The sequence below is a fragment of the Numida meleagris genome, chromosome 4 (assembly GCF_002078875.1).
Source record: "Numida meleagris isolate 19003 breed g44 Domestic line chromosome 4, NumMel1.0, whole genome shotgun sequence".
NCBI classification, from domain to species: Eukaryota; Metazoa; Chordata; class Aves; order Galliformes; family Numididae; genus Numida; species Numida meleagris.
This window is the reverse complement of record NC_034412.1, coordinates 30,155,351-30,182,694: the sequence shown is the minus strand read 5'-3', so window position 1 is coordinate 30,182,694 and position 27,344 is coordinate 30,155,351. Positions and strand designations below refer to the sequence as shown.

General features: G+C 36.8%; 1 protein-coding gene across 2 annotated transcripts in view; it reads left to right on the top strand.

The window, feature by feature from the left end:
* Positions 1 to 22,260, top strand: part of SH3RF1 (SH3 domain containing ring finger 1) — a 94,209-nt gene extending 71,949 nt beyond the window's left edge. For both annotated transcript variants that reach the window (XM_021394504.1, XM_021394503.1), the window contains exons 7-12: positions 4,328 to 4,479; positions 6,730 to 6,900; positions 7,048 to 7,307; positions 10,958 to 11,316; positions 13,467 to 13,801; positions 19,577 to 22,260. In XM_021394504.1, coding sequence (XP_021250179.1) covers positions 4,328 to 4,479; positions 6,730 to 6,900; positions 7,048 to 7,307; positions 10,958 to 11,316; positions 13,467 to 13,801; positions 19,577 to 19,745 — 1,446 coding nt within the window. In that variant the 3' untranslated portion in view covers positions 19,746 to 22,260. The remainder of the gene's footprint in view (positions 1 to 4,327; positions 4,480 to 6,729; positions 6,901 to 7,047; positions 7,308 to 10,957; positions 11,317 to 13,466; positions 13,802 to 19,576) is intronic.

The following is a 27,344-nucleotide window of genomic DNA, read 5'->3' as shown; positions in this document are numbered from 1 at the left end:
GGAAACTTATCTAGTGGTTGGCGACCCTGCCCACCACGGATGGTTGGAACAAGATGATCTTTGAGGTCTCTTCCAACCCACGCCATTCTGTGATTCTATGAGAATACTCTATTTATGCATTTTTTCTTGTATTTATGTGTCCTGAATCTACAAGCGAAGAAAAGTTACATTCTGCTCCTACCTTCTGTAAGACAGATGTGGATTTTTTAGAGAAGATATTTTTACCTGTCTTGTTTAGGTAGAAAGTCACTCTTATTAAGATGGTTGAGATGAATTCCCAGCCTCCAAGTCTGTGACTCCTGTATCTGCATACTATTATAGGACGACAATTTACACAATTACATTGCTTTTTGGGAAATAATACAGTAGTTCAGAAGATACCAATTGCATTCATTTTATTTTGTCCACAATCTTTTGTAGATGATATTTGGTACCAGAATTTGTATGAGTTGTATGTTATAAATTTGTAGCCAAAACTGACACAAATAAGAATTGAGTGCTTTTGTTGAATGGCCATACACACTATCTGCTGCATGTATCTCATAAGCAAATTTTTATTTGCATTAAGAAAGCCTGTGGTAATTGAAGTTTTATTTTACAGCAGAAGTTCTTTTAACTAGTTCTTTTCGCCAGAAGCATGAAATCTCATTTTTAGATTTGGTTCTTTGAAATTGAAGAAGCTATGAACCGAGACAGACTTCTCATAGCTGAGGCTTTTGACTGATACTATCACTTACAGTGTTCTCTCGAGTTTCAAACTACATCTTTGTCCTTAATAGGAGCATTAATTGGTCTTCTCTTCTTGGCTACTGGTGGTTTTGAACCTTGTAGATACTTAGTATATTTGAAGTTCTTTATAGAATATAAATCGCAGATGTCAAGTTCAATAGTTGTTGGGTGAAAGTAGGCACGTACAATTATGTAAGCCATGTTTACTTGGGAGGAAGCTCTTGGACGTAGTTTATAAGGCAGTTATCTGATGGAGGAGATCAAGTTACCATAGTCTTTGCCAAAAAAAAAAGTTAGAGGAAGTATGTGACTCGAGCCACGATACAGAAGAAAAGAGATGAAATACACCACAGCAAAGTTCATTACATTCATAAGCAGCATAAGAAAGACTGACAGCAACAGGTAGCTTACCATCCTTTCATTCTGTCTTTATATTCTCTTGAGATGTGGAGTGTGTTTTGGACTGTAATTGCCTAGATATCCATATTCCTGCCTATTCACGTTAAATATCTGATATTTGAAATAGTGGTATATGCAAAATAGATGGTCTATATTTGGATGATTTACATTAATTTACATGCTGAAGGTTTCAAAAATTTTAAAAATCCCTCTTTTTCTGGTTCTGTTTGTTCTCTCACCCACCCACACAAAAATTGCCCTTCTGTGTTAAAGTACATAAGATAGTCTGATCTATTAGTGATGAGACACAAGCTGTGAGAGTTATAGTGTACTGATGACCTACAGCTCTCTTTCATGGTGTTCCAGCTGATTCAGTAGTGTACATCAGGAGGAGGTTTAAATAAGAACTGAGCTTAAAACCAACAAATATTCAAATTAATTTCTGTTGATAAGAGGAAGCAGCTGAAAGAAATGATGAGGTTTTATGTGAGAGGCTTGCTCTCAATAACTTACAGTTCAGGAATTTTGTTAAAAATGGGCCCTAATTTGTTAGCTCTGAGGGGATTTTGCAAGTTGTATATTTTTTCCTAGGCCTTGTGGGAATTAATATAGTTAATTAATGTTTTTTTCCACTGCTGTGCACTTTGTTATTCTTTGGATGAGCTGATTGCTGGTCTGCAGCTGACTGATACGGGAATGAAGCCTAAATATATTTAAAATTATTAATATATGTGAGTTTCTAGAACACGCTGAAAAGTACTATTTGAAATTTTTTAAATAAATATCAAATTGTATAATGGTTCATCTTTCAATTGAGGAACAATCATCGCACCTCAGAGATGCATGTAAGATGCCGTTTTATGCTGAAAGTACATTTGCTGTGTGAAGAGCAGTTGCAGAAAGCTTTTTTTTTTTTTACCAACTCAACTGCCTGATATAAAAAATACTTAAAATTATTTTGATAAGTATATTTTACTAAATCGTATGGGACTTGCATATATTCTTTCACAAAATTTTGACTATGGAAACCATCAAAATTAGCTTGTGTTAGAGGTAGGTATATTTCTCAGAAGCTACAAAAATAGTTAAGTGTTGGAAAACTTACTGAAAACTTCGCTAGAGCATTTGGGGCCATTTTATTAAGCTGTCTCATTGCAAGCTGAGAAGCAATTGTCTTCTAAAGCATATCATGTAGTTTGTTTAGATTTCTAAGTACTTGCCCAGTCTTTAGGAGTTTAATTGGGCTGTGGCTCACTGCAGGTTTCATTATCATAGTAATAGACATGGGAAGGGGAGCAGAACCTGAATGGAGCAAAATAAAACAGAGTTGGGAATGTGCCCTTATTGCAGCTAAAAAATCTATCTATATTGTGTGATCTGATGAATAAATACAACGCCCAGCATTTATAGCTTTAGAGATGCAGAAAGTATGAAATATCGACACCTTGGTATTGCGCATGGATAGGTTTAAAGATTTCCAGCTAATCATCTCTAATATGAATTTACAGATTCCACCATGTATAACTGAATCTGCATTCCTAAAAAAAGATGTGAATTTATATTATTTAGACCAGTTGCCTAAAAGTTAATTGCTTACATTCGACTTGGATTCATATATGACGTTTGCTGAAGCTGATTGGGAGAGGAAATTAACTTCTGCTGTGAAGCAATTAAAAGAGAAATGCTTGTATTTCAGTATGGAAGATAAAGATATTTTTAAAATACTGCTGAATGGGTAGGAGTCTAGAATGTGAAGCAAGTGTATCTGCAGTTCTTGTAAAAGCTGTTAGTAGCAAAGCTCACAGTTATTTTTCATGGCCGCTTTGTGTTGGATACAGTTGGTCTGGTTTAAAAAAAGAAAAATAAATTAATGCGTGATTAGAAAAATAAAATAAAATTATTTTGCAATTTACCCTTCTATACATATCTAATTAAGCATAAGAAGTTTGACAGAAACTATGATTGCCTTAAGAGACAGTCAGTTTTCTCTAGGTTTTGTACCTTTTGATCATGTAATTCTTTACTGTGTCTTGATAATGTAAGACTAGTTCAGAGAGTCATCTTTTTATTAACAATCATAAAATGCAGTGAGGTACTAATCCCACAATGTAGAACTACTTTGTCTGTACATTTTTGTTTAGAAAAATAACAAGCTTTTAGAAGTAGGCTGCTTGAGGGGAATTAAAATTACTTTCAATGCATTTATATGCAGATGTACTGAGTGAGCCAGGCAGCATTTCAGTACATTCTGTTAATTTCTATTTTTGTGGGTTTTTTTAGATCTCAATCGGCACAAGTTAGAGTATTAAAGATTGATTTAAGTCAGAGATCATGTATGAAATGAATTCTGTTTTACATTTTGAAATATGTGAGGTTTTTTTATTTGTTTGTTGTAATACAAATAATTATTTTTTGGAAGGAGGAAAGAAAAATTGTGCTTTTGTGAGATAATTTTCCCAGGAGCGTCAGTACACAAGCTCCTAAAGAATTGTCTGAGGCTTTATAGAGCAGAAGGTAACAATTGCTCCATTGAGTCTCAAAAGGCATAGAATCCCGTAGGCAGAACCCCTGTTAATATCTGCCTGTAAAGGAACTTTGCCTTTTTACTGGAGTGTTTGTTAAAGATTACCAATCTCGATAATACTGAATTTCAAAAGCTAACTCTTTAAACTAGAAGAATACGTGAAAGCAGTAACAATAGCTCAGTGGCTATGATCTCATATTGTGCTTGCTTTTTGTTTCCTATACATCAAAAGAAATTTTCCCCCAAAAGGAGTGGTTTTGGGAGCACTGCTGTTGAATGGTATATTATGTTTCAGCTTCAGGTTACAAAAACAAGAATGTTTTGAAGTACAGTCAGCAGTAGGACGCAAAATCAACCTCCTGTAAGGCTTCTGAATTTTCGTTCAGTCCTATCCTAAAGATGTTATAATTAGAAACAATGCCATCGGTTTTTCCTCCAAGATTACTCGTCATTTGCTTAATTAGCTGCCAAGACTTCTAGATTTAAACTTGAAAAAGCCAAATACAGGCTAACCTAACTCTGTAGTTAGATTTCACTAGTAGGCAGTGGAATGCTGAACTTTACTGTTTTTTTGTTTGCTTTCCTAGCATATCATACTTTTGTTTGATGAGTTGAATCAGCTGGAAAAAAGATACTGATCATTTGCTGCTTTTTTTTTTTCCCTGAAAACATCAGAATACAAATCCCCCACTTCCACCACCACCTCTGTCCGCTGCAATCATTGCATCAGCCTCTTCTGGACCTCAGTCTGCAGGTGTAATTCAAAGGTCTGCATCAGGATCAGCTGACCAAATGGCACATTTAAGACCACAAACTCGTCCAAGTGTGTAAGTAAAACTGAAACATTCTGCCAATCAGAAAAATGCGACAAGATCAGTAACTTCATTTTGTAATTACTTCATGTCAGCTGGTTATGTTCTGCTGAAATTCCCAGAAAGCCACACATACTACTTTAAACAAAAACAGCAAGGCATACATAATGGTGATATCCTCAAACGGCCTTAGTACTGAGTGTTATTTATGTCATAAGTAAATATCATCAGCTCATGCCATGTGTTAAAAAAACTCACTTCAAAAATAAAAAGCATTTATCATGCAGTATATGAATGAATCCTGGTTAGCGATGAAGACTGTATAGCTTGCAAGTGGCAAACAGTGGAGTGAATTTATTCAATGTTTTCTGTTATGAACGGAATGAAAAGACTGTTCTCATATGGAATAACTTATGCTAAAACATAAGAAATGCTGTTTCTCATTTAGTCTGCCGTATTAGCATGTCATTGTCAGTCTGCTTGTGTAAGCTGCAATGGAAATTTGATTGAGGATTCTACGGTTCAGTTAATTACTGGGTGTCACTTTGAAATGAAGGCAGAAAGCTGCTAGTTAGTATTATGTTTTCACACTTATACAAGCAAATGTGCTTGATCCTTCTGGTTGAAAATATTTCGTGTATTAACATGTACTCGTGACAACATCTTTTTTCTTGGAAACTTCATTGTATGCAGTTTGGAGAAAGGAAAAAAAAATGAGTGGTTGAGCCATCTGATAGGACACATTTGAATAATGCAAGGACCTCTATTGCTCTGTCTTTGTTTTTATTGTTGCACCAAGTTTTCTTCCACTCCAAAAGAGTGCCCATCTTGTGGAGCAGGTGCATCTGGATTTGGGCTGTTTCTTTGGTATCGAGCATTTTTAACACTGCTTCTTATGGATCGTTATTGCTTAGTGCTGCTAATCAAGTTCCATCTCAGTTATTCCCATCCTCCATCATCAAAAGATTGCTTTATTTGAGGATACTAATGAAATGGAATGATTTAACTAAAAGGGAAGTTAATGAACACCAATTAAAGCACATCATTTGCTTTCCCATAGAGATTCATTATAGGGCTGGGTAGATCACCCCTAAATCACATGCCAATGGATCTTTTTGTTGCCATTGTATCGTGTTGCCTTTAATGCATATTTTGGACTTGCTTTACTGAGTACCTAGTGCCTTTAAAGCATTTTTGCAGGTAATGCAGAGATTGTTGGGTGAACATCAAAGAACACAAATCCAATACAAAGAAGATAAGCATACAGTTAGTGCTGTCATTACTGTGCATAAAAGACAATTTTGAGCAGAGAATGTTTTGTAAAGCCAGCTTTTAACCCTTAGGATAACAAGGAGAGTGGGAAAGGCTGGCAGTGCAAGTAACTGTGGATCCTTTTTCAAAACAGATTATTCTACTCATCTACAATGATTGGCTCCATCTTGTGAAAAATACGTTCTTTTTGAGAAAATATGATTTATTAGATTGCCATTTCCCATAGGTCTGGGTACAGTTATATAGACATTTTTATTTAAGTGGTTTAAACAGTTTTGTTGTGTTCAAACTGTGGCAGAAAATAGAACACCGTTCATTAAAATAGTATCACTTTTTAACGTGACACCGTGCAATCTTGTTTGAAGACTTTGCTAGGAGTATTTCATCATGCAAATGCAGAAGCTTCTGTTTTATTTTTGCTTCTTCCTTCTGTAAATTGAGACACAGTTTTCCACAAATATCTTTCTTGAAAAAAGAAAAAGTAAAACATTTCTCAACTCTCACTGTGATTTCAGTTGCATTGTATTATGCAGTAATGCTGCTTTGCAAGGAAAAAATAAAACTTTAAAAGGTTAATAACTGCTAGCTAACTTACCTATGAACTTCAAGTTCTGGTAAAACTTGGCATGTTGTATAATGTAAAATATATTAGAAGCAGGTGTAGTGAGAGTGAGGTGGGTTTTGGTGAGATCTGCAGCTGATCAACACCAATTTAATTAAGAACAGTAAATTAAGAAAGTGGTTAGTCTTACTGGAATTAACGTACATTACATTAGAGTGCAATTAGGAGAATATTTTTAATGGTCATCGTTTCCATTGACATTGCCAGACTTCTGCTTTAATTTAGTTAACAATGTGATGGATCAACTATCACATAGCCTTTTCTACCACATCTTTTCATTTCTGACTCTGAACTGTCTCTGATTCTGAAATGCAAATGATGTTTTGAATTGTTTTAGTTTTAATAACTACATCTACTTTCCTGTCTTTCAGATATATTGCTATATATCCTTATACTCCTCGAAAAGAGGATGAACTGGAACTGCGGAAGGGAGAAATGTTCTTAGTATTTGAACGCTGCCAGGATGGCTGGTTCAAGGGAACTTCCATGCATACGAGCAAGATTGGTGTTTTTCCTGGCAATTATGTGGCTCCAGCTACGAGGTATATTTTTAAACAGGTGTCTAAATAGTTTTTCTAGTTTCAGGTCCAAAATGATTGTGTATTTAATCCTAAAGCTAGGTATTGGAAGAGCTGCAGATGAGTGTCGGTACGCATTGTGTTTCAGTATTTGTTGTTAAATTTTTACAGGACAGTGACAAGTGCATCGCAAACGAAAGTCCCCATGTCTACTGCTGGTCAAACAGGACGAGTGGTAACTATGGTCAGCCCTTCCACTGCTAGTGGGACGTCTCAGAAGCTCCAGGGGAATGGTGTGGCAGTGAACTCTAGCACCGTACCCACAGCTGTGGTTTCTGCAGCACATATCCAAACTAGCCCGCAAACCAAGGTCCTTATGCATGTGACAGGACAAATGACAGTCAACCAGGCTCGCAGCGCGGTTAGAACAGGTAAAAGGAAAAACAATTAAAAAAAAAATCTTTGTATGCGCAGTAGTATCTTTGTAGCAGACAAACTGTAGGGTCTGTCTGAACTGGTGGCTTGAGGCAGGATGTGTATAGACATCTGAGTTTCTTAAGCATTTTTTAAATATTGTCTTATAGAGCTGAATACTTTCTAGAATTCCAGTGTATCTCTCTGTGTTGTTCAATCTTGTTCAGTTATTCTCCTCCAATCAATTGTATGCACATACATACTCCTCCTGTTGAAAACTTATATATGGGTGCTTTAGGTGGAATTACTTTTTTATTCCAACAGTACCTGGAATGGAGGCATTCTGTGATCTCCCCTGCTCATACGCAGTTCATATGGTAATAAAAACAATAAGAGTCATAGCTTTTTCATGTTAACTGCATACAGATAATTGCAAAACTTCAGGTTGCTGTACTTTAGCATTTACTTTTAAATGATCTCTGATTGTCTTTGAAGATGTCTAGCATTCATTCATGCTTTTTCTCAGGGGTCAGCATTGGTCCTTAGACTTTCTAGTCTGTTGTCTGTGCTTGACTGTAACTTCTTCCAGCTTTGACTTTGAAACCCTTTAGACTGTACTGCCTTCAAGATGCAGTATATTATTAGACAATCTATTGTCATATTTAGACAATCTATGTCATAAAATTCAGTATTTCTGAGAGGTGTAACTCTTTCTAGGGCAGGCCATATAATAGTGAAACGTGCCTTCTCATTATTTAAACCCTGATCCTAAAAGATTGATAGTGCTGTTTTCAGGAGTTTTTGTTTACCGAATCTGTGTGTTCCACTGTGAATTTGGCAAGCTAGGAAAATACCATGCAACTGGATCCTAATCTGTTTCAGTTGTTGGATTTTTTCTTTTCTTTTCTTTTGAGGAACACGTCCAAAAACAACAATTAAAAACAAAACAAACAAAACCCCAAAACACAAAATCAGATTCCACTGAAAATTTTCCTGGTGTTCCAACTTTCAGCCTTGTATTTAGGCTGTAAGGTGTCTTGGCTGAAAGAGTCATGAATGGAAATGTTTTTTTTCTTCACTAGATTGTAATTGGCAGAGCAGAAGAGAAAGGGAGTTGCAAATGGTATAATCTGTTTCCAGTTTAAGGATGATTGCTCCTTATGCTCTCAATATCCATGGATTCGTGGAACTCATCCTTCCTTCAGAGTCATGCTTCTCCCAAAACACTTTGCATACGCTCAGATGTCAGCACTAAGTTTGTTTTTGAAGGCAGGATCCATGCATGTGTCTTTAGATACTATATTTCCTTAATTGGCCATCTTCCTGCAGTCTGATCTTAGGCTGGAACAGATGCAATAATCTTTTGTTACAACTTTGTTCTTTACTTTTAGATTAAAAAAAAAAAAAAAGGAACAACACCAGGTGCTATTGGCAAGTGGTAAGAGAAACTAAGCTTTCTTGCCTCTCAGGCACAGGTGGTTCCCACTTTAAATCCTTTTGAGCTGTCTAGAAGCTTGCAAGTGACAGTGCAAAGGAGAAAGCTCCTGTGGGCTCAGGAGGCTTTTCTGTCTCTGCATCTCTACACTTCTGTCAAGATGCATAAGCTCTTACAGTTTATTGAGCTGGAAAGCATGACAGCATACTGCCCACCAACTTCTCGGGTCCTAAATGGAAAATTCAGAGCAGCAGCACTCTCTTCATAGAGAACTTAACATTGGATTGTGGTGTAAAAATGTACTGTTCAGCCGCAGTTCACTCAGAACTATAGATCTGTTCCTTGTAAGGGCCTGTTTAACTAGAACTGAAGCAATAATGGCTGCTTTATATTCAAAAGTTAGAGAACTATGTAGTCAGCAGCTGAAACGTGATCATCTTGAGCTTTTGCTGGCTGAGCATTACTCTCTTGATGAGGCTTCACAGGCTAATGCTGCAATTTGTAGGGCTCTTTTTCAGTTTTTGTTTAGCTTAGGACTTTGAGGATCATTCTTCAAATTATCTTAGACACTGATCGTCTTCACTGGCACTGAGGAGTTTGTGTTCTTTGACTGAAAGAAACTGGGATGGAAATGTGTGTTGTGCCTGTTTCGTTAAAGGATGAACTCTGTGGAAACAGAGGGGCTTCAGGTGTCTACCTGCAGTTTCCATTACAGTTCAGAAAACAAAGCCAGAAAGCAGTCCCATTCTTGCACTCCATTATTTGCATGCAAGCATAGACACAGCTTGCAGAAGAGCAGGTACTTGCAAGAAAACTGGCTTTATCTCATGAACAGGAGGCAGTTAATAATTGTTGGCTTTTTTTGTTGTGTTTTTGTTCTGTGCTTTTTTTAATAATCAAAAAGGTTGCCGCTTTTGGTTTTAGGCTAGCCTGCATTCTTGTGATCTTCCTTTTTGAAATGTTCACGATACTTAAGAAGATCTGATATGGTGGGAGAGATTACGTGTCAAAAAGTATACGTAGCATTTAGCACTGCTCTCTTTTTAAGAAAGAACTTGTGTTTCCTATCTCAGAGATTGTAATGGAGTATAAAACTTACTGTAGTATTGTTATATCAAACTTATGAACTGTGTCAGTCTTCTCTAATACACTGTTGGTGCAGTCTACCAGGGGAATTTGTAGAGGGCACACTGAAGAGAGGAAAGCACTACAGGCTTGATTCCGGGATATCATTTCTGTAACAAGCCTAAAACTCTAATTTGGATCTGAAAACTCGAAGTGAACTGATGTATTTGAGAAGTGCATGCAACACACCAGAGGGTTGACCCCTTCCTAGATATTGAGTTTCAGCATATTTGAGGAAAGACTTTGTACAACAATGGAATGCTGCATTTTGCCTTGTATTGTTCAGGTGAAATGTCTGCACTTCATACCGCCCGATGGTACGGAGATATCCAACCTGTTTAAATGAGCTAAAGCATATATTGTTGACAGTATTTCTGTAACAGCAGTGTTGCTTCTTGGAAAGGATAAATTCATGTAGAGGTCTGTGCTTTGCAGCTGGGCTGCAGCCCGGGTTAATATATTCATCCCTATGCTATTCTCCAACTTCCTGTATAAATGTTGCTTTTATTTCACATGGGTATGAGTAAATCCATTTCTATATTTAAACGTCCCAAGAGACAATAGCATAATGTTTTCAGAAAAACCACTCATAGCAGTAATTGCCATTGTACTTATTGTTTGAAAGACCTACTAAGTCTGTTGTGGATTTTGTTTAGGGAAAACCATCCAATTATGTTTTTAGCAGCTTCTATAAAGGAGTGTTTCTGCATTGTTTTATATGCACTGACAACTACACAGCATATAATAAGGAACAAACAAATTCCAGGCAGTATTTATCTGGCTCTTGTGAACTAAAATGCAATCTTTGCATTGCTTTTTGCATGTGAAGTACTGTGCTTAGCGGCTTGGACACCTCCACAATAGCTGCAGTGCTGTTAATCTTCCTGTTGCATACTGGTGCAAGTAGGTTACTAGGCATATGCTGCTCCGTTATTAGGTTGAGATGAATTTGATGCTGTGTAAGATGTTATTATGGTAATATAAATGGAATTGATACAGTAGGAAGAAAACTTCTTAAAATCATGTAGTTGCAAGTCAGTTACTTTACCTCATTTTTTGCATGCCTTGTGCAAAGATGAACTCTCTCATATTATCCTTTTGTTCTAGTTGCTGTACACAATCAAGACCGGCCTACAGCAGCAGTCACACCCATACAAGCACAAAGTCAAACATGCCTTATTCCCGCAGCTGTGATCATTCCCCACCACTCTGTTGCCTCCCAGCAGCTCCAGCCCCAGCTTCCAAATACTGCTGCTTATGTCACAGCTGTGAATGTGAACCGTTCAGCCATCCCACTGGCATGTGCAGCAGCTTCTTTGAATTCTCCCAACATTGCTGCTTCACCTTTGGAGGGAGATATAAGTGGGAGAACTGTGAACACTCACCCTGTAGCTCCAGCATCTCCAGAGAGCTCTTTAGCAACTGGTGGAAGTGCTGCTGTCAGTAAAACAGAGAAGGATGTCAAGGTGCGTAGAGAATCAAATCAATCCCTTGAATGCTCCAATTTTAATCATGCACGCTTCTTAGAGATCTGTATTTTTTCTTATATTTGCTGAGTAGCAGTGCTGTAAGGTTAACAAGGCTTAGCCTGAAAGTCAGGAAGCCATTTTGTGACTACAGCTATGGGCAAGCCCATTCGTGGCCATTCAAGAATATAAGGATATAAATAGGGAATATAAGGATATAAATAAGGAAATAAAGATATAAAAAATACAGAGCAGACGTTAGAGAAGGGTTAAAATAGAGTAGCTGGCTCATGCTGTTATTTGTATGAAAAATGATGAGTTGAGAAAGTTCAGAAGAGCTGACTGGCTGTTGGGTTTTTAAATAATTTATATTCTGGACCTGAAGCCAGGTTGCTGGATACCTAAGAAAGTTGCATGGTTAGCAAATGTTATCTGTAAGTCCATCTAAACTTACATATTAATGTGGCAATGGAGAAAAAAAAAGAGTTAACAAAAAAAACCCAAACAACTTACAGGACCATTAAAAGTTCAATCTAATTTAAAAAAATTAATATTTATTGTTAATCAGTATTCCTTTAGGTTGGATAAATGTGTGGAAAAAATAAGACTGCCTTACAAAATTTGTCTTCCTTGTTTAAGCAGTCACACAGATTATGACAAATGTGTTACAAGCAGTGTTTGTTGCACAAAGAAAAAAAGTAAGCTGAAAAACCAGACATGTAACTGACTTTTCTAAATGAAGCGATTCCGTTTTTCTTCCTTCCCATTTCAAGTACTTTACTCTGCATCCAAATTCATTTTTACTGTCCAGCAGTGTCATTATGTTACGTTGTTGGCAGAAACATTCCTCCAAATTTCTAACCATTTTTGTTTTACAGTTGTGGAGTATTTGAAACCTTGTTTTTCTGTGGTTTTTTTTTTTTTTTACAACTTCCTTTAGATCTCAAAGTACTCTCAAGTACTTTGCTACTTTTCACCCACAGACTCTCCTAAATGAAGTTTATGAAGGTTTTAATCATAGGCTATAACAGTAATCTCACCCGCTTTTTAATTATTTTTGTTGATTACTGTTGAATGGAGAAACATAGAACTTCATTTTTGAATGACTTTCAGCTGTAACCACTGAAATCAGACCAAGGTGCCTATAGGAAGGACTTTTAAAAAATAGATTTAGAGTTTAAGGTGAAAGATGCTAACGTATTTAAACTGTGCTAATTCCTTTGAGTTTCTCTTTTTCTTTCCCATTTCGTAGACAACAGTTCTTTGCTGAAATAGCTTGAAGTTGTTGGAGACTTAGAAAAAAGACAGAGGATTTTTCACTCACAGTTCACCAATTCCACTGCATCCTAAGCAATAATAAAAGTCTCACATTGCTGAGCTTTTCTCTTTCTGTGGTTAAATAGCTTATTTTTGTCTTCAGGGCTTACAATCTGGCACTTCTCATAAGCACTAAATTCACTTAGTCAAAGAGTTGGTAAGACGATCACTGCCACACCCCTTAAAAAAAAAAACAAGAAACACAAAAGCAGCTTAAATAATTCTCTTCAGGGTAAGTCCTAGTCTTCAGGGATTCCTGTCTGGACAAGCAAAAAGAATGTTTACAATTCTCCCCTCTAGCAGAGCAGCAAAACACAATACGTTCCCCTTGTGGCAAATTTTTGCTAAATCATGAAGGCCTTCACTTACTGAAGGAGAATAAATAAAAGACACTTATTGAAACAGCAGCCCGCAGGGCAGACTTTTCTCCCTGCTTGGTCTGAAGTAACTGATTCCTTCCTAGAAACTTCCATGTTCACTGTTTTACTTCTTAGATTCCCCTTTGCGGGTATCTAATGCCTCCCTTCTTTTCGTAGATGAGTTTTTGGTCCGCTGCCATTGGCTTTTAAGGTTAGCCTTCACTTACCTTAACTAAGAAAAAGGGCTTAGCTGGTTTATGATCTAAATGAGTTACTGCCTTTCTCTTCAGAGTCTTAGTAATTCTCTTTCTCTTTTATAATTTTCGTAATTGTCTCTTGTAATGATTTCTACGATATTAAGTATTTCCTCATTACTAAGTCTCCTCCGGACAAGGTGGCATCTCTAAGAAGGAAGTATTCAACTCTTTGTACAATACCTTTGTTCTAAAATGAGGCACTGCCATTTGCTTACAGAAGGAAAAAAAGGGTTTGCTGAAACTGCTTTCTGGAGCATCCACTAAACGCAAGCCACGGTTGTCACCTCCAGCTTCTCCAACTCTGGAGGTCGAACAAGCAGCCACAGAGTTAGCCCTGCAAGGCGCAGTTGGGCCAGAGCTTCCATCAGCAGGTGGTCACAGCAGAGCTGGAACTTGTCCCACTGACTGCGAGGTCTCTGGGCCAGCACAAGAGATGTTGCAGCGGAAAACGAGTTCCATGGATTCTGCTATTCCGATAGCACCCCCACCTCGGCTGCCTTGCTCATCCCTGGGTCCAGTCTTGAACGAGTCCCGGCCTCTTGTCTGTGAAAGGTAAGTTATCCTCAGCCACAAAACTTAGGCAAACCAATAAAAATCGCACTCTGTGATGTTCTCTGTATATTAGAACTGCTAGCAGTTCTTCATAATGCTGAGATCTTGCAGAAGACTAAGTTTGCTCTTCTAACAATGCTTTATATACTTACCAACCAACTCTAATATTTGTGTTCGTTTGCTTTCTGTTACTTTAAAGTTTTGGCATAAATAGGTTGTAAAACACAGTGATCTAACCCTGGTATGACAACTGAGGTAGAGAGAATAGGTCTCTTTTGTAAAACGTGAACATTACAGTTTTGCATATAGGATTATCAGGTTAGACCTTTACAATTATTAGCAGTACATAACTACCAACCCAAATCTATATTGAATAAGTAATTTATCTGTGTGTCAGATTAATACGTGATTTCTTAAACTGTTGCAGAGATGTTTTTTCTACAATAGTTCCTTGTTACTATGCACTCCGGATAGGAATTGTTAGGACAACCTCTGCATCTTGACAAGTAAGACTAAAATGTGCACATGTCTGGTCTCTGAAGCTGCCAGGCAGTTACTTTAAAGTTCAATCCCTTTCCTTTTGTGTCCACTCAATATTTTCAGATTTCAGGGTCCTTGGTAGGTTGCAGGGACTGGGAAGGAAGAGGCAGGTTTCTAACTGCAGTCTCTTTTTATTACCCTTGGAAGCAGACAAGCAATATGAAGACTACTGTAGGATTTTTTTTTTCATGGTAGCTACAGGGCTGTGAGACATGCAGAAAAAACCAGCAGGGTTGCAGTGTAATGGTTCTAAACTGAATCCTGCTGACTAGTGTAGAGTTTGTTCTCATGCTATTAATTCATGATACATGGGCATACCATTGTACTTTGAGTCTCATTGATCTTAAGCTACATCCATGTATTAAGAGCCAGACAGTATACAGGTTTTTACTTTGTCTTTTATTTGACTTCTGTCATACCTTTAACTTTATTTAAAAGTTTATTACTGTTTTTATGCTTTTTTCTTTGTGGAAATTTCTATTTCATATTGAATTTCTGAAGTAGATTTACACTTGTAGATGGAAGATAAAAAACAATATTTTTATTTAAAAATAATTTCTTTTCACAAAATTGTGAGTCACTTTGGCATAGTAGTATATTTTTATGCGTTGCATGTGACAGTAATATCAAATTAATTCTGGTATGACCAGTGAATATTTGTATAAAGCTATGTGCATCGTCACAAAAAATTGATTTTGTACTTCCATGATGGAGACTCATTTCGTGGAACTACTTGTTAAAAATGATGCTGTATACTTCTATAGATCTAATAATAACATATATGAAAAAAATCCTTTTAATATAACTGTATTCTTAATATTTAGGGAAGTGATAATCACCACCAGGGAGGTGCTACCACAAATTCATTCTCTCTGCTACTTCTGCAGAGTTATTATATTTTATGTCAGTGTATTCAAACAGAATTTCACCTAGATTCTCTTTGTGCTTTTCAGGGCAGGCTTAATACTCTTCTTGCTGTCGTGCTTTTGTCACGTTTCTGTTTCCTTAGGCCAAATCACTTGTGTTGCTTAATAGGACTGTGTACTTATGACTTACCCTGTACGCTGTCTTCAGAGTAACTTGTGAACATGAATCGGTCTTATTAGTTCTAGGGAGGGATGTGTAGAGTAAATGCACTGTATCTTCAGTTAAAATTTTGGGGGAAGGGAGGAAAATACTAATGAAAGAAACCTCAGCAAAGAGCTAAAGAACAGAGAAATCCCCTGCTAAGATTGTTCTGCTCTTACATATCACAGTTCCAATCACAAGCTACAGTCAGTCTGGAAAAAAAGCCAGTACTCTATTCTGACTTTGGAGAATAATTATTAGTCTTCAAGTTCTATTTTCAAAGTTGACTAGAGGATTTAGGATTTATATTCTGCTGATGTATTCTGCATGAATAAGGAGCAAAAGTGCCTGAATCAACTCTGAAAAGCACTTGAAAACATTTGTTTGATACTGAGTTTTCCCCGGAGTCTTGCCTTCATTTAAGACACAGGAACACATTCTTCATTGTAATCCCACTGTTTTTCCATTCAGTAGAATTGCCAAGTTCTCTTATAGTATATTTAATGTATGTTCTGTAGAAAATTGGAAGTAAAACTCAAACCATTAAAGAGCTTGTTTACATTCATACGGAATAAATGTATTAACAGATTTGAGAGTACACAAACTCTTTGTGGCATGGATCTGCAGATAAATACTTTGATACCTGTAGCCATTTTTCCAAAGGAAGTGAAGATGGTGGCATTCCCTACCATCTAACTGCTGCAGGTAGTCTTTGTAGCAAACCAGCAGTTTGCTTCCCATTACTATACATACTCTTCTCCCGTGAGCTAAGTTGACTGCCTGTTGGCATCCACTCTCCTTCATATCTTCATTGTGTAGGAGATACAAGGAAGTTACATAGAAATTTCAGCCAAGCCTTGTTTCCAGTTTGGAGCCGTTTGGAGAATCCTCTCTCCTCAGAGCGTGTATTAGATTACCTGAGACTTTGCAATGGTGTTCAGTTATTTCTGTTGATTCTCCAGCTAAGATGCAAGTTATCTTAAAATTGAACCTTTTTTTTTCAAGAGTTTTCTCTTTTAGAGGGAGACATTGATTAAGTAGTCTTAGGTTTTACAGTAAGTTTACAGCGCTGTGATAATAAATTTTACAGCACTCCTCATGGGTGTTAAAGACCTGAAATTGAATGTAGAGGCACATCACTGCATATCCTGAACTGTAATACAAGTCCTTCATCCAGATATAGTGAAGGACTGCAGTAACTTTGTTCTGCGATTAAATTGGCCCCAAGTCATTTTACCCACCACAAAATGACCCATATAGTAACTGCTTCCAGTGAGAAGGCTGGTGGCTGTAGAGGGCAGCAAGTTTTGTCAGGTCTGGCAGCATTAAATGCTGTTGAGAGTCAGTCTGCTCTAGGTGGGGGTTGATATGCTGTGGGTGTTGAGGCACCTACTCAGCAGATGAGAGAGATGCACAACAGCAGTACATAGATGAGCTGAAAAGTAAAAATTCAAAGGAAAGAAATACGAAAAGTTGGCTATAAATTTAACATACTGTAATAACAGTAATTCCAACTTTCTGTATCTGTTTTCTTCAACTAAATTTTTCTGCATGTGAGAAAATACTTCTATCCCCTTGGTGATCAGAGAAATGATTTGTAGAACAGGGTTATGAAAAGCATAAATAAAATAGTCGTAAAAAAGCCCCATGAATAGCTAGAAAGAAAATGGGTATTTTGCGTCTGGTGAAAAAGAAGCAATTACGAAGGAGAAACGCATGAAAGGTATAATGCTTTTTGTGTTGTTGAAAAGTGCCCCAAACACCAATATTACAAATAAAAAGTATCATGGAGAAATGTGAGGCTAGACCACCATACCTGCCCCCAAAATAACATTTCACACATACAAAGTGTAAGAGCATTATGGGATGCAGCCAGAAACATCAGGAATATCAGGAAAGAACTGAGGGCTAATGCAGTGGTTGCTTCTGGTAAGCTGATGTAAGTTTGTCTTTATAATATTAAACTTTGATCATTGATGGATTCAAAAGAAGTAGAATAATAGCTTTTTGTTCTGTTTTGTGTTTTCAGAACTTCTGAGCTAAAGCATAAGCTTCTTACTCCGCACAAAGGTGGTAATTTTGGCTGTCTGTTGTGGGTGCTGAAGTAGGTAATAGAAGTATAGGTTTTGTTCCATACCTGATAGGAGATCTGAATGGATAGCTGTGTGAATTTATGATGAGTATGGATGAGATCACATCTGTTTGGGCAAATAGAATTCATGAAATGTGACATACAGTTTGATAGTTTGCCGTCATAAGAAGAGAAAATGTAATTTAAAGGTGTAAGTTCTCATGGGTTTCTTGTTTATCATTAAGCATTGCAGCAGATAGTAAAAGTGCACTTGAACGCTGGGAGTGTTGTGTTTTGTGTTAGGTGAAAATCAGAGTAGTTGGAAAGTTAATGAGAAGTTCTAAACTATTGCAGGACTGTGGGAGTTCACAACTGTATGGAAAGCCACTGTATTTCTGTGCAAGCTTGTGATGGCCTAGGGAGAGCTAAGAGAAGATAAATATTTACAAAGCTGTTAGTTTCTACACTTAAGAGGCAGCAGCAGAAGCTAGGGAAGAAATAGCCTAGTCTATCCATTCAGGAAAATGCAGAGGTGGCTGATGGACAACACTAGAAACTGGAACCAAATTTATTTCAAATGGAACAAATATTTACTGGGCAAAATTTGAAAGAATGCAAGATAAGAATTACAAGTATTCTTTCTTGAATCTCGCTTTACGTAGGCTTGCTTTTGGATAAATCTTCTGTGTGTTACGTGGTGTGCTGGCAAATTTTCAACCCCAAAGCAACTATTACTATAGTATAAGTTCACTGTAGCTTTGTTGCAGCTCTCCGTCTTTTTGCTATCCTGTCCTGTCTGAGCAGAGTCCTGATTAGAGAACTGATTAAGTCCCAATGTGATTTGCTATACATAGATCTCCCAAGAGACTTTAACTGTTTACACAGTGCTGCTACCCTTTTCTGAATGCTTTTAAAGATGTGGGCAGACTTCATTTTTGTATTATATATTCTTATGCAGAATGCACTTCTTCAATCTTTCAGTGTTTCTGTATTGATCTACAGTCTGTATTTTGTCCTTTACATTCTGTTTTCAAGAGATTGTTAATTTATTGTTTTTCTCTTTAATTAAAAACAAAAAACAAAAGAAGACTTAATCAGTGCAGTGTTCTCATTTTAACCAGAAACTAGATTTTGTCCAGCACATGTAGTAGCACTGCACTGAAGCATTTTTAACCTTAGAAGCTTTTGAATTCTGCTGTTACCCATTGATTCTATGCAGTTTCAAGGTGCAGACAGTACTGATTGCGTAGCTAGAAACTCAATTATAATAATTATCAGAAAACTTTCAAGAAGTTGACATAATTGTCTATAGAGCTATAGCACTTAAACGTTAGGGTTATGTGAACTCAAGCCATCGTAGAAGGGATTGAGTAAATATAGAAGAGTATTAGAGGCCTGTACTAAATGCTTAATGTAGGTCATATTTGAAAAGTGATTTTACTGTGGAAAACTGGAAAAATACATTTTTATCAGCTGAGTGCTAAATTGTTGAGCTGACCGCTTCTTAAAATGTTTATTTTTAATGAAGTAATACACAAATTGTGCAAGTGTTTAAGATGGCACGCGTTCTTTTCCTGGAAAGCTCTAAGATAAACAAAAATAATTAAAACCAAATGCAAATTAGTAGATTTTGTTTGTTGCTTGTTTTTGTTCTGTGCTCTTTAAGAGCATTCTCTGGGATAACATCATATTAAACATACAGATATAAAAAAGAAAAAGCTCAATTTCTGTTCTGAATGCTTTGATTATTTTTGAATCATAGTAGCTGGAAGAGTCTCAAACTTATCTTCAAAAATGTCCTTACGGTTTTCTCCTGTTAATTGCCTTTTTGGTTTATTTTTACAGGAGCCGTTAAAAACAATCATGATAGGAGATGCATACTTTCAACTTAAATTTCATTACATTATTATTGTTATTTTCTGTTCAAGATATACTTAACTTTTAAGTTGCTAAATGCACAATGCTTAAGAGTTCTAGGCAGTTTCTTGTTCTGTTAAGTTTGAATATGCATAGGGATATTTTAAAAGCATTGGTTTTAAAAAAACAAAAAAAACTAATTTTTTTGCTGTTGTTTTTGTTTTTTCCCTATCAAACAGGTACAGAGTTGTGGTATCCTATCCTCCTCAGAGTGAAGCAGAACTTGAACTTAAAGAAGGTGACATTGTATTTGTCCATAAAAAACGTGAGGATGGCTGGTTCAAAGGCACTCTGCAACGAAATGGAAAAACTGGCCTTTTCCCTGGCAGCTTTGTAGAGAACATTTGAGAGAATTGATTCCAAGAGCTTCAAATCATACTGTACTGTAAAGTAGCACAACTATTTTACCGGAAAAAGCACAGTCATGAAATATTTTCAAATGACTGTAATGTAAACAAAAATATACATATTTTTACAGTGTCTATAGCACAATTACACCAGCAAACAAAGAAGATGAAGGCATCTGCTGGTTTTATCACTTTTGATTCTTGAGTGTGATGTGTGCCTTGTACTGTCTGATTTATTATTTAGAAGAACTTTTTTTCCCCACATATGTTACATAAATGAGCAATTGTTTACAAGGCTGTAACTAATTTATTGTTTTTTTTTAAAACTTGAATTTTGTGTAATAGCTAAAAATCTTGTGACTATGATTTTAACAAATTATTAATTTATGAAAGAGTAACTAAGGGGAAGCTGGATTCTCTCCTTATGAGCAAGCGATTATGTCTGATAAAGAGCCTCCCATTTATCCTCTGGACATTTTTCCCCTGCTGTGTTTAACAGTGGAGTAAGTCTCTGTTTTATGAGTTAATATTGAATGGTGGTGATGTGGCGTCAAATAGAATTTGCCAAGTGGGGAAAAAATGTGTTTTGTTCTTTGGATGGAGGAAAAAAAAGTCGATGGTGTTCTTGAGTCTAGTTCTACTCCTTTGTAAATCACCCAAGTGGAGTAATGTTTCCAGGAGGCAAAGATGTATGTGAACAACTGATTAAAATTCAACCATCCCAAGGTTAGAGTTGTTTCAAGGTTAGGAAGGAAGAAATTTAAGAGCGTTGATGAGAATTTCCCTATACCTTCTGATTTTGTAATAACTGGGCTATTTGAACAAAGCTTAGCTTTGTGTATTTGGCCTTTTTTTTTGGCATTTTGTGCTCGAGATCCAACAAAATTGGAGGGAATGTTAAAGCCCAATACTGAGAAGAATAATATCTTGAAAAGACCTGTTTGATAAGACTGAATATGAAAATAAAATTATAATTGTACTTATTGTCTAAAAATGCCTAAGAAGTGTAATTTGCTGTTTTCTTCTCAAACTGACTTGCATGGCCAAGAGGTGTTTTAAAATGTCTGAGCAATAGTGGTGGTAAGTGATACACTTGTGTTAAAGTAAAGGCTGTATGAAACACTGTGAAAATTTTACTAACGTCTTAACCATTTCTACTTTGGTATGTTCTGGCCTTTTCTTTGTCTTGCATGTGTTACTCAATTCTAGCAGTAAAACAGCTGTGCATGATTTGCATTTTCCTTTTCAATTACCTATTGCTGGGTTATTTTGCTCTGAAAGTTTCCCAAAAGCCACTTGACCAAAACTAGTGAGCGACTCATTTTCAACCAGAGAAGGTGTCCAGTGTTTGAATCAGTAATAAACTATTTTTATTTCCTTGCAGCTGATGGATATAAAGAATACAGCCTGCAAGGAAAATGTTAGTCTTTCAGGGTTCTTTTAGAGATTTGACACTTTTATTTTTTGATTGTTGAAGTTCAATTGTTTTTTTGCAAGACACTGAGCACCATCATCTCCAGTTAAATCTGATGTAATTTGGCTGTTACTCAGCACTTTACAAAGGGAAGCCAGTAGTGTGATTCAGTATCATGCAGTATGTAGAAAGTGATGAACAAGTACACAGCAATGTGTTAAATCCTTATTTTATTTTTTTGAAGTTATACATTGAAAAATATCAAATGTTAATGACAAGGATTCTTTGCCATTATCATGTATTATCATCGTGATGGTCTTAAAAATAAGAAAATATATATATCTATGAGTATATGTAGTTGACAGCATTCCCAAATTAACTATCTCTCTGAAACACTGTATAATTCAGTTTTTGTGCTTTTTAATATTTTTAAATAGTTTACTTGAATATTCATGTAATATATAAAGGTTTTGTGAAACAAATTTTTAGTTAGAAAGGAGCTGATACCAGCTTTTGTCAGCATAAATTGGCACTAGTGTGTCATAATATTCTTATTTTGAAAAATGTAGTGCATTTTATATTAAAGACTACTAAAGGTTAATTTTTTCTATTTCTGCTCTCCATATTTTAAACTAAGTGACTAAGTTACCTCTGTTAATAGATTTTCATGGTGTAAAGTCAGTAAAAAATCAGATGTTAATCCAATAGTTCTGTTAGATGAAATACGGTTTTAATTTTTTTAACAATAAATGTTTGTAGAAAGGGCTTATTACATAGCAGTGCAATGACAAAACGCAGTTATCCTGCCTTTTTTTGTGATCTTTTAGGAGTTTTTTTTTTTTGGTATTGGCTTGGGATTAAATTCAGTGTCGAAACAGACAAACCCTGTGCATTTGCTTTGTGTAATTCCATACAAAAAATTTTTGTAAGGTATTTTATATCTATGTTTGAAGTTCAGTGAATGTTAAATGTTCGATTTGTTATGTTAAACTTCCAATCGTAATAAATATTTTCTTAGCAAACAGCTAAATCAAAATGTGTATGCAAACATTGAACATCAATTGCTTGTACAGAATTTGACAATAAAATTACCAGAACTTAATTTTAGAATTTATAGGAGGATATTTCTGCTCATAGAGGAAGTCTTCAGATTCCATAATCTTGGAGGTTTGGAATAATGAATATTATGCAACAATTCTAGGGAGAACTGATGGCCGGTTGTTTCCATTTCCTTATTTCTGCAAGCAGCTTCCAAACGTGTAGGTAACTTCCATCTCAGTGTGATCGTGACTGACTTGTTTGCTCTAGGGCTTGTTATATCAGGAGTTAAGAAGTGCTTCCCCTAGAGGATGAAGTGCCTAGCGTAGTAATTTGCTGTGTGTGTACTGAAGGAGAGTCCCCAGCTCTAAGGCTGAAGCAGCTGCAGTAACTTTCTCTGAGGGCAGAAATGCTGAGCGGCAAGAGGCTCCTTTCCCCTGAAGAAGTTTGCTGTGTGCAGCAGTCAAATGGTAAAGCCAAACTAGACCTTCTTGATTCAGATGCGATCACCTGTCTACATGCAGCTGATGGGGGGAAAAAATATATGGGGTTTGGGAGTGGAGCCAAGAGGAGACAGCATTGCTAGAAATGGAGAATAGGGATTATTGAATAACAGCTTTTTTTTTTCTTCCAGAATTGTGATCAGACATCAGTGTGTCCATAGGAGAAAAAAATGCACAAAGTCATGGTAAGAAGTAAAATCGTTTCTTTGGATTTGAGGGATTTTATTGTTGTTTCGTTTTTGTGTAGTAATTATTGAGAAATTCTAATATGTGTTCAACATTTGGATTGCCAGAGGTGCCTGAAATCCTATTCACCCTCACTTTGTTATCTCTGCCTTAAAATAGTGATGCCAGTAGCTTTGCATAGGCTCAAGAACGTGGCTTCTGAGCATCCTAGCTTTTTTGATAGAGTTGGCAAAGTGTTTTAACTGGATAGCTCTGTCCAGTAGCTTTAAGCAAGAGTGTTCAAAGGTGCATATTGACTTTAATGAAACAAAAGAATCCACTTGTCTATTTAAAAACCTTTGTGCCTGGCATGACACTGTGACTGTATGGTCTCTCATATATATTTATACCATAAATAGTGAAATTCTTGGTTTCTATAGGACATGCCAGTGCACCCATCTTTTGGGGATTGTTACCACGAATCTCAGATATCTGTACGTCTCAAATCACTGTCACGTGCTTTCTTCCTGCACTGTGGTAGACAGTTAATGGTAAACCTTATACCATCTGAAGCTTGGCTTGAGCAAAACCAGTGTCATCGTTCTTTTGAATGATTTAAACATTCATCGGCTGATATACTTGAAATACAGCTATATGAAAGTAAGAGCTGAGAATGGTGATGGTGGAAGATGAGGACCCGGACATTAAGTGTGAGGAAGGAGTTAGAAGACCCGTATATGCGTCTTACCTAACTTATTTGTGATATAACTTCTGTTATCAGAATCCAGCTCTGTGAAAGGACCTAAGAGGCACATGAAAGTCTAAGACTGAAAATGCATCCCTTGATCTTTACATAATCTCTTAAGCTTGTGTTTGTTTGCCTGTGTCTAAAACAACTACAGTTGTGGTTGGCCTGAACTGCATAATTGTTCTCATGTCAAAACACTTTGAAGTCCCAAGCTAGGTATCTGTATTCCTGAATTACCTGAAAGGCACCTGATGGATGCGCTTTGAGAATATGTATTGCACTGAGTACTGACTTAAGTTTTAGAAAAAAAAAAAATCTGGCCCCAAAAAACACAAGAGGAGTTACAGGTTGTCGTTAATAAACAGTGGTAGTGTTTGCTTACGATGTAGTCCATATAGTATACTGATATTTGAGGGTTGTCTTTGGAAAAAGTATGGATACGATGAAGTCATACTCCGCATGTTATCCAAATTCCTCTTACTTTCTAGAGGACAAACTTGTCAAGACCCTTGAAGTTAGCAGCTGCTTGTAAAAACCTGAGGTCTCATATTTTGAACCTTAGTTTCTTCATTTGCCAAACTGACAGTTCTTGTGAGGTATGTGATGCTGAGCCTGTTTAGAATGTAAATGCTCACTTTTTAGTGAACTTGCTGGTAAATGCTAATTGATTATGTGTGCCTCCAAATACGATCATCAGCTGGAACATCTAAACCCTTCTCCTAGAGAAGTCTCCTACAGACTTATTCTGAGGGTGAGAGACTTAGCTGATTTGTTGGACAGTTGAAGAGCACTTTGATCAGAATCAGCCTGATACATGGAACAAAACAGATACGAATTTGCAGCATCTAATCTGCCATGGGCAAAAGCCATTCAGAATGTAACGTGTTTGATGCATGCCTATCAAATCATGGGAATTACACTGAATATGATGTTAGTGGATATCAGAAAATACTATTTATTTGTTCCTTCTACTGCTCTCTTTCCTGCCAGCTGTATTATTTTGCTCAAAGTAAAAATGGCAAAATAATTTCTTAACTTCTCTGCTGTTGCTACTCAATGGATTAAAGACAAACGCAATAACATTAGCCCCAGATTTCAATTACTCACGGTTATAACTAGCTTGTAAAAATTCCTCTTAGCACATTTAAATGAATAGCGCTCAGCTGCACTCTGCAACCAACTTGAGTGCCTGTATTATGGTCCTGTTTATGTGGCATGCAGAACCCAAAGGCCTTCAAATGTTTGCATCTGGTATTTACTGAAATCAAAACCAATTCAGGAGATGTGCCCAAACTGTAGCTATATTGTAATTTCAGAGTGCTGGGAACAGTGTGTACAGACCAAAGAGTAGGAATTGGGCACAGAAAGGAAAAAAAAATACTGTATTACAAAGGCAGAAAGAAAAATATCAGGATTTTAAAATATCAGTGCAGGTGTTTACTGTCCGTGTTGTCTTAGATGCATCCCCATTTCACTAAACAAATGGACTTTGATTCCTCCTGCTTCAGGCCCCCTACACCCACCCTCTACACACGCTTCCCAGAAAGGAAGGCTATATTAGCCTTTAAAACATCCAAATTCTTTGGCATTGGAACACATGGTTGTACTCTCAATTACTGCAAATCAGTGCTACTTCATTGATTTCATTAAATTTTGCTGGCACACACTGAATATGCCCCCTGCTGTTAAATAGCGAAGGAAAATATCTTCCCTGGAGAAATGACTATATCTGAAAGAAACCGAGCTTGTCGATTGTCGTACTTGGAAAATAATAGCTACTAGGGCTGTGTTATCCTTTTCTCAAGAACCGTTTGTCCCGCTAATAGGGATAAGGCACTAGTTCAAAGATGATGCCATCTAGCTGCTCTGTAAAGTGTAGGAGACTTGGTTACTTTTCAGTCAGATCTATAAATTTTCAGATCCACAATTACAGAGGAGGGTTTGGTTTGCAAACGGCTGCTAGCCCCAGAATCTTTTGTGGTTAGCTCCTGCTGTATTTTCTCATGCTGTATCTGTGGATGCTAGGAAGGGAAGATGAGTCAGCAACTGAATGACTTTAAAGTGGTCACTGACATTGTTTTCCACAAAAGGGATGTGACCTAGGTCAAATATCTTATTTCAGCTGGTTGAACTTCTCAGTAAGCTGAAGAGTGCTAGCTCTTAAAAGTTTACAGTTCAAAGAAGTTTTCTCCACTCTGGTAGTCAGTCTCAGTGTGACTTCTGAATGCATGCAGATCAGGAAAATCTGTTGGGTTTTCTGCTCCATTATCAAAGCTTTCCTCTGTGCTTCTGTCCAACTTCTAAGTTAGTAGCATACAAATAACTATTGTCCTGCATATCACTGAAATCTTTGCATATAGTAATTTACATCTAATAGACATTATTTTTTTCCTACAAAATAAAATTTAATAACTTTTAAAAATAATGCTGATCTATGTGAAGGTCAAACTTTTCAGGAAGGATGAGTAAACATGCAAATAGATGAATGTTTTAAAACTTTTTAAAAACAATTAAAAAAAGAGGATACTCACTTTGTTGTGCATTCAGTATTCTCGCACCAAGGGCATATTCCTTAACACTGAACAGGTGGTGTTTGCCAAAGGCTGCTCGGCATATCTCTTAGAAAGCTGGAGTGCTTCTTTTGAGAATGTCTCCAGTAAACAAGAGCAAGAGTGACATAGTGTCTGAATTATGTCACGTGACCCAGAAAGGTGTTCTGAACCAACTGTGACTGACGCAGTTATGCATGCCACAACCATATTTTTATGTGGAGGCCTGCTATGGCTTTGCTTAAGAAAATCCAAGAAAATACTCCTGATTTCTACCTGTTCAGATGCAGAATATTCCTTGATAAGGAAATCAGCATTAACCTGGTATCACATGTGAATAAGATTTGGTCATATCCACAAAAAACAAGAGTGCTCTTGTAATTTGTTTTCTCTCATTTGATGCGGTATTAATGAACATAGAATATATTTGAAAGGAGCCCAGAAGGATTACTGAGTCCAAGAAAATTTAAATACTAAAATATAAATTTCTGTAGGTAACATTTCTCAAGTGTTCCTGCCGCACAGGATCACCTGGGCTTGAAGATCAGTTTTGAGTATGGGAAAGTTGCAGCAGTTCTCTTGGCATGGCAAGATGGGCAAGTCAGCAGTGAATGTGTGAGTGGGGAATGAGTGGGAGGAGAACAGCCCTGTAATTAAAGAGATCAGTGAAACATTGTCTGGTTTAACCACAATTGTTTCTTTTTTTTTGTTGCTAAGCTATCTTTTAGAAATGATTCAAGTACTCCTTTCCCACCACAGGGCAGTGTGGCTCCTTACTGGATATGACCATATATTTAGATGTCTGGGAGATGAGGGCCACAACAGAGCTTGACTACTGTCATATCTGTCAGGCTTTCTCTTTGTGAGGCCCCTGCCATCATCCGCCAAGTGCTGGCCCAGGCTAGGCTGAATTGGTGGTGGAGATGAGCAGCATCCTCGGATGGCTAAACCAAGCCATGAAAGCTGTTTGCTCCGAGAGCAATTGCGTCTCTTCAGAGGTTGTGCTGGTGAAAAAAGATCAATCGGCAGGTTGTGTCTGTCTTCACACCCATAGTGTATTTATGTTGGCAAACCTTTGTTGTGTAGACTCAGCTGAAGTGTGTTACTGATGAACGAGATGATGTGAATTTTTCCATCTGCTCTCTTCCTACTTTTGCTGATCTATATAACAAATTCAGTGTTA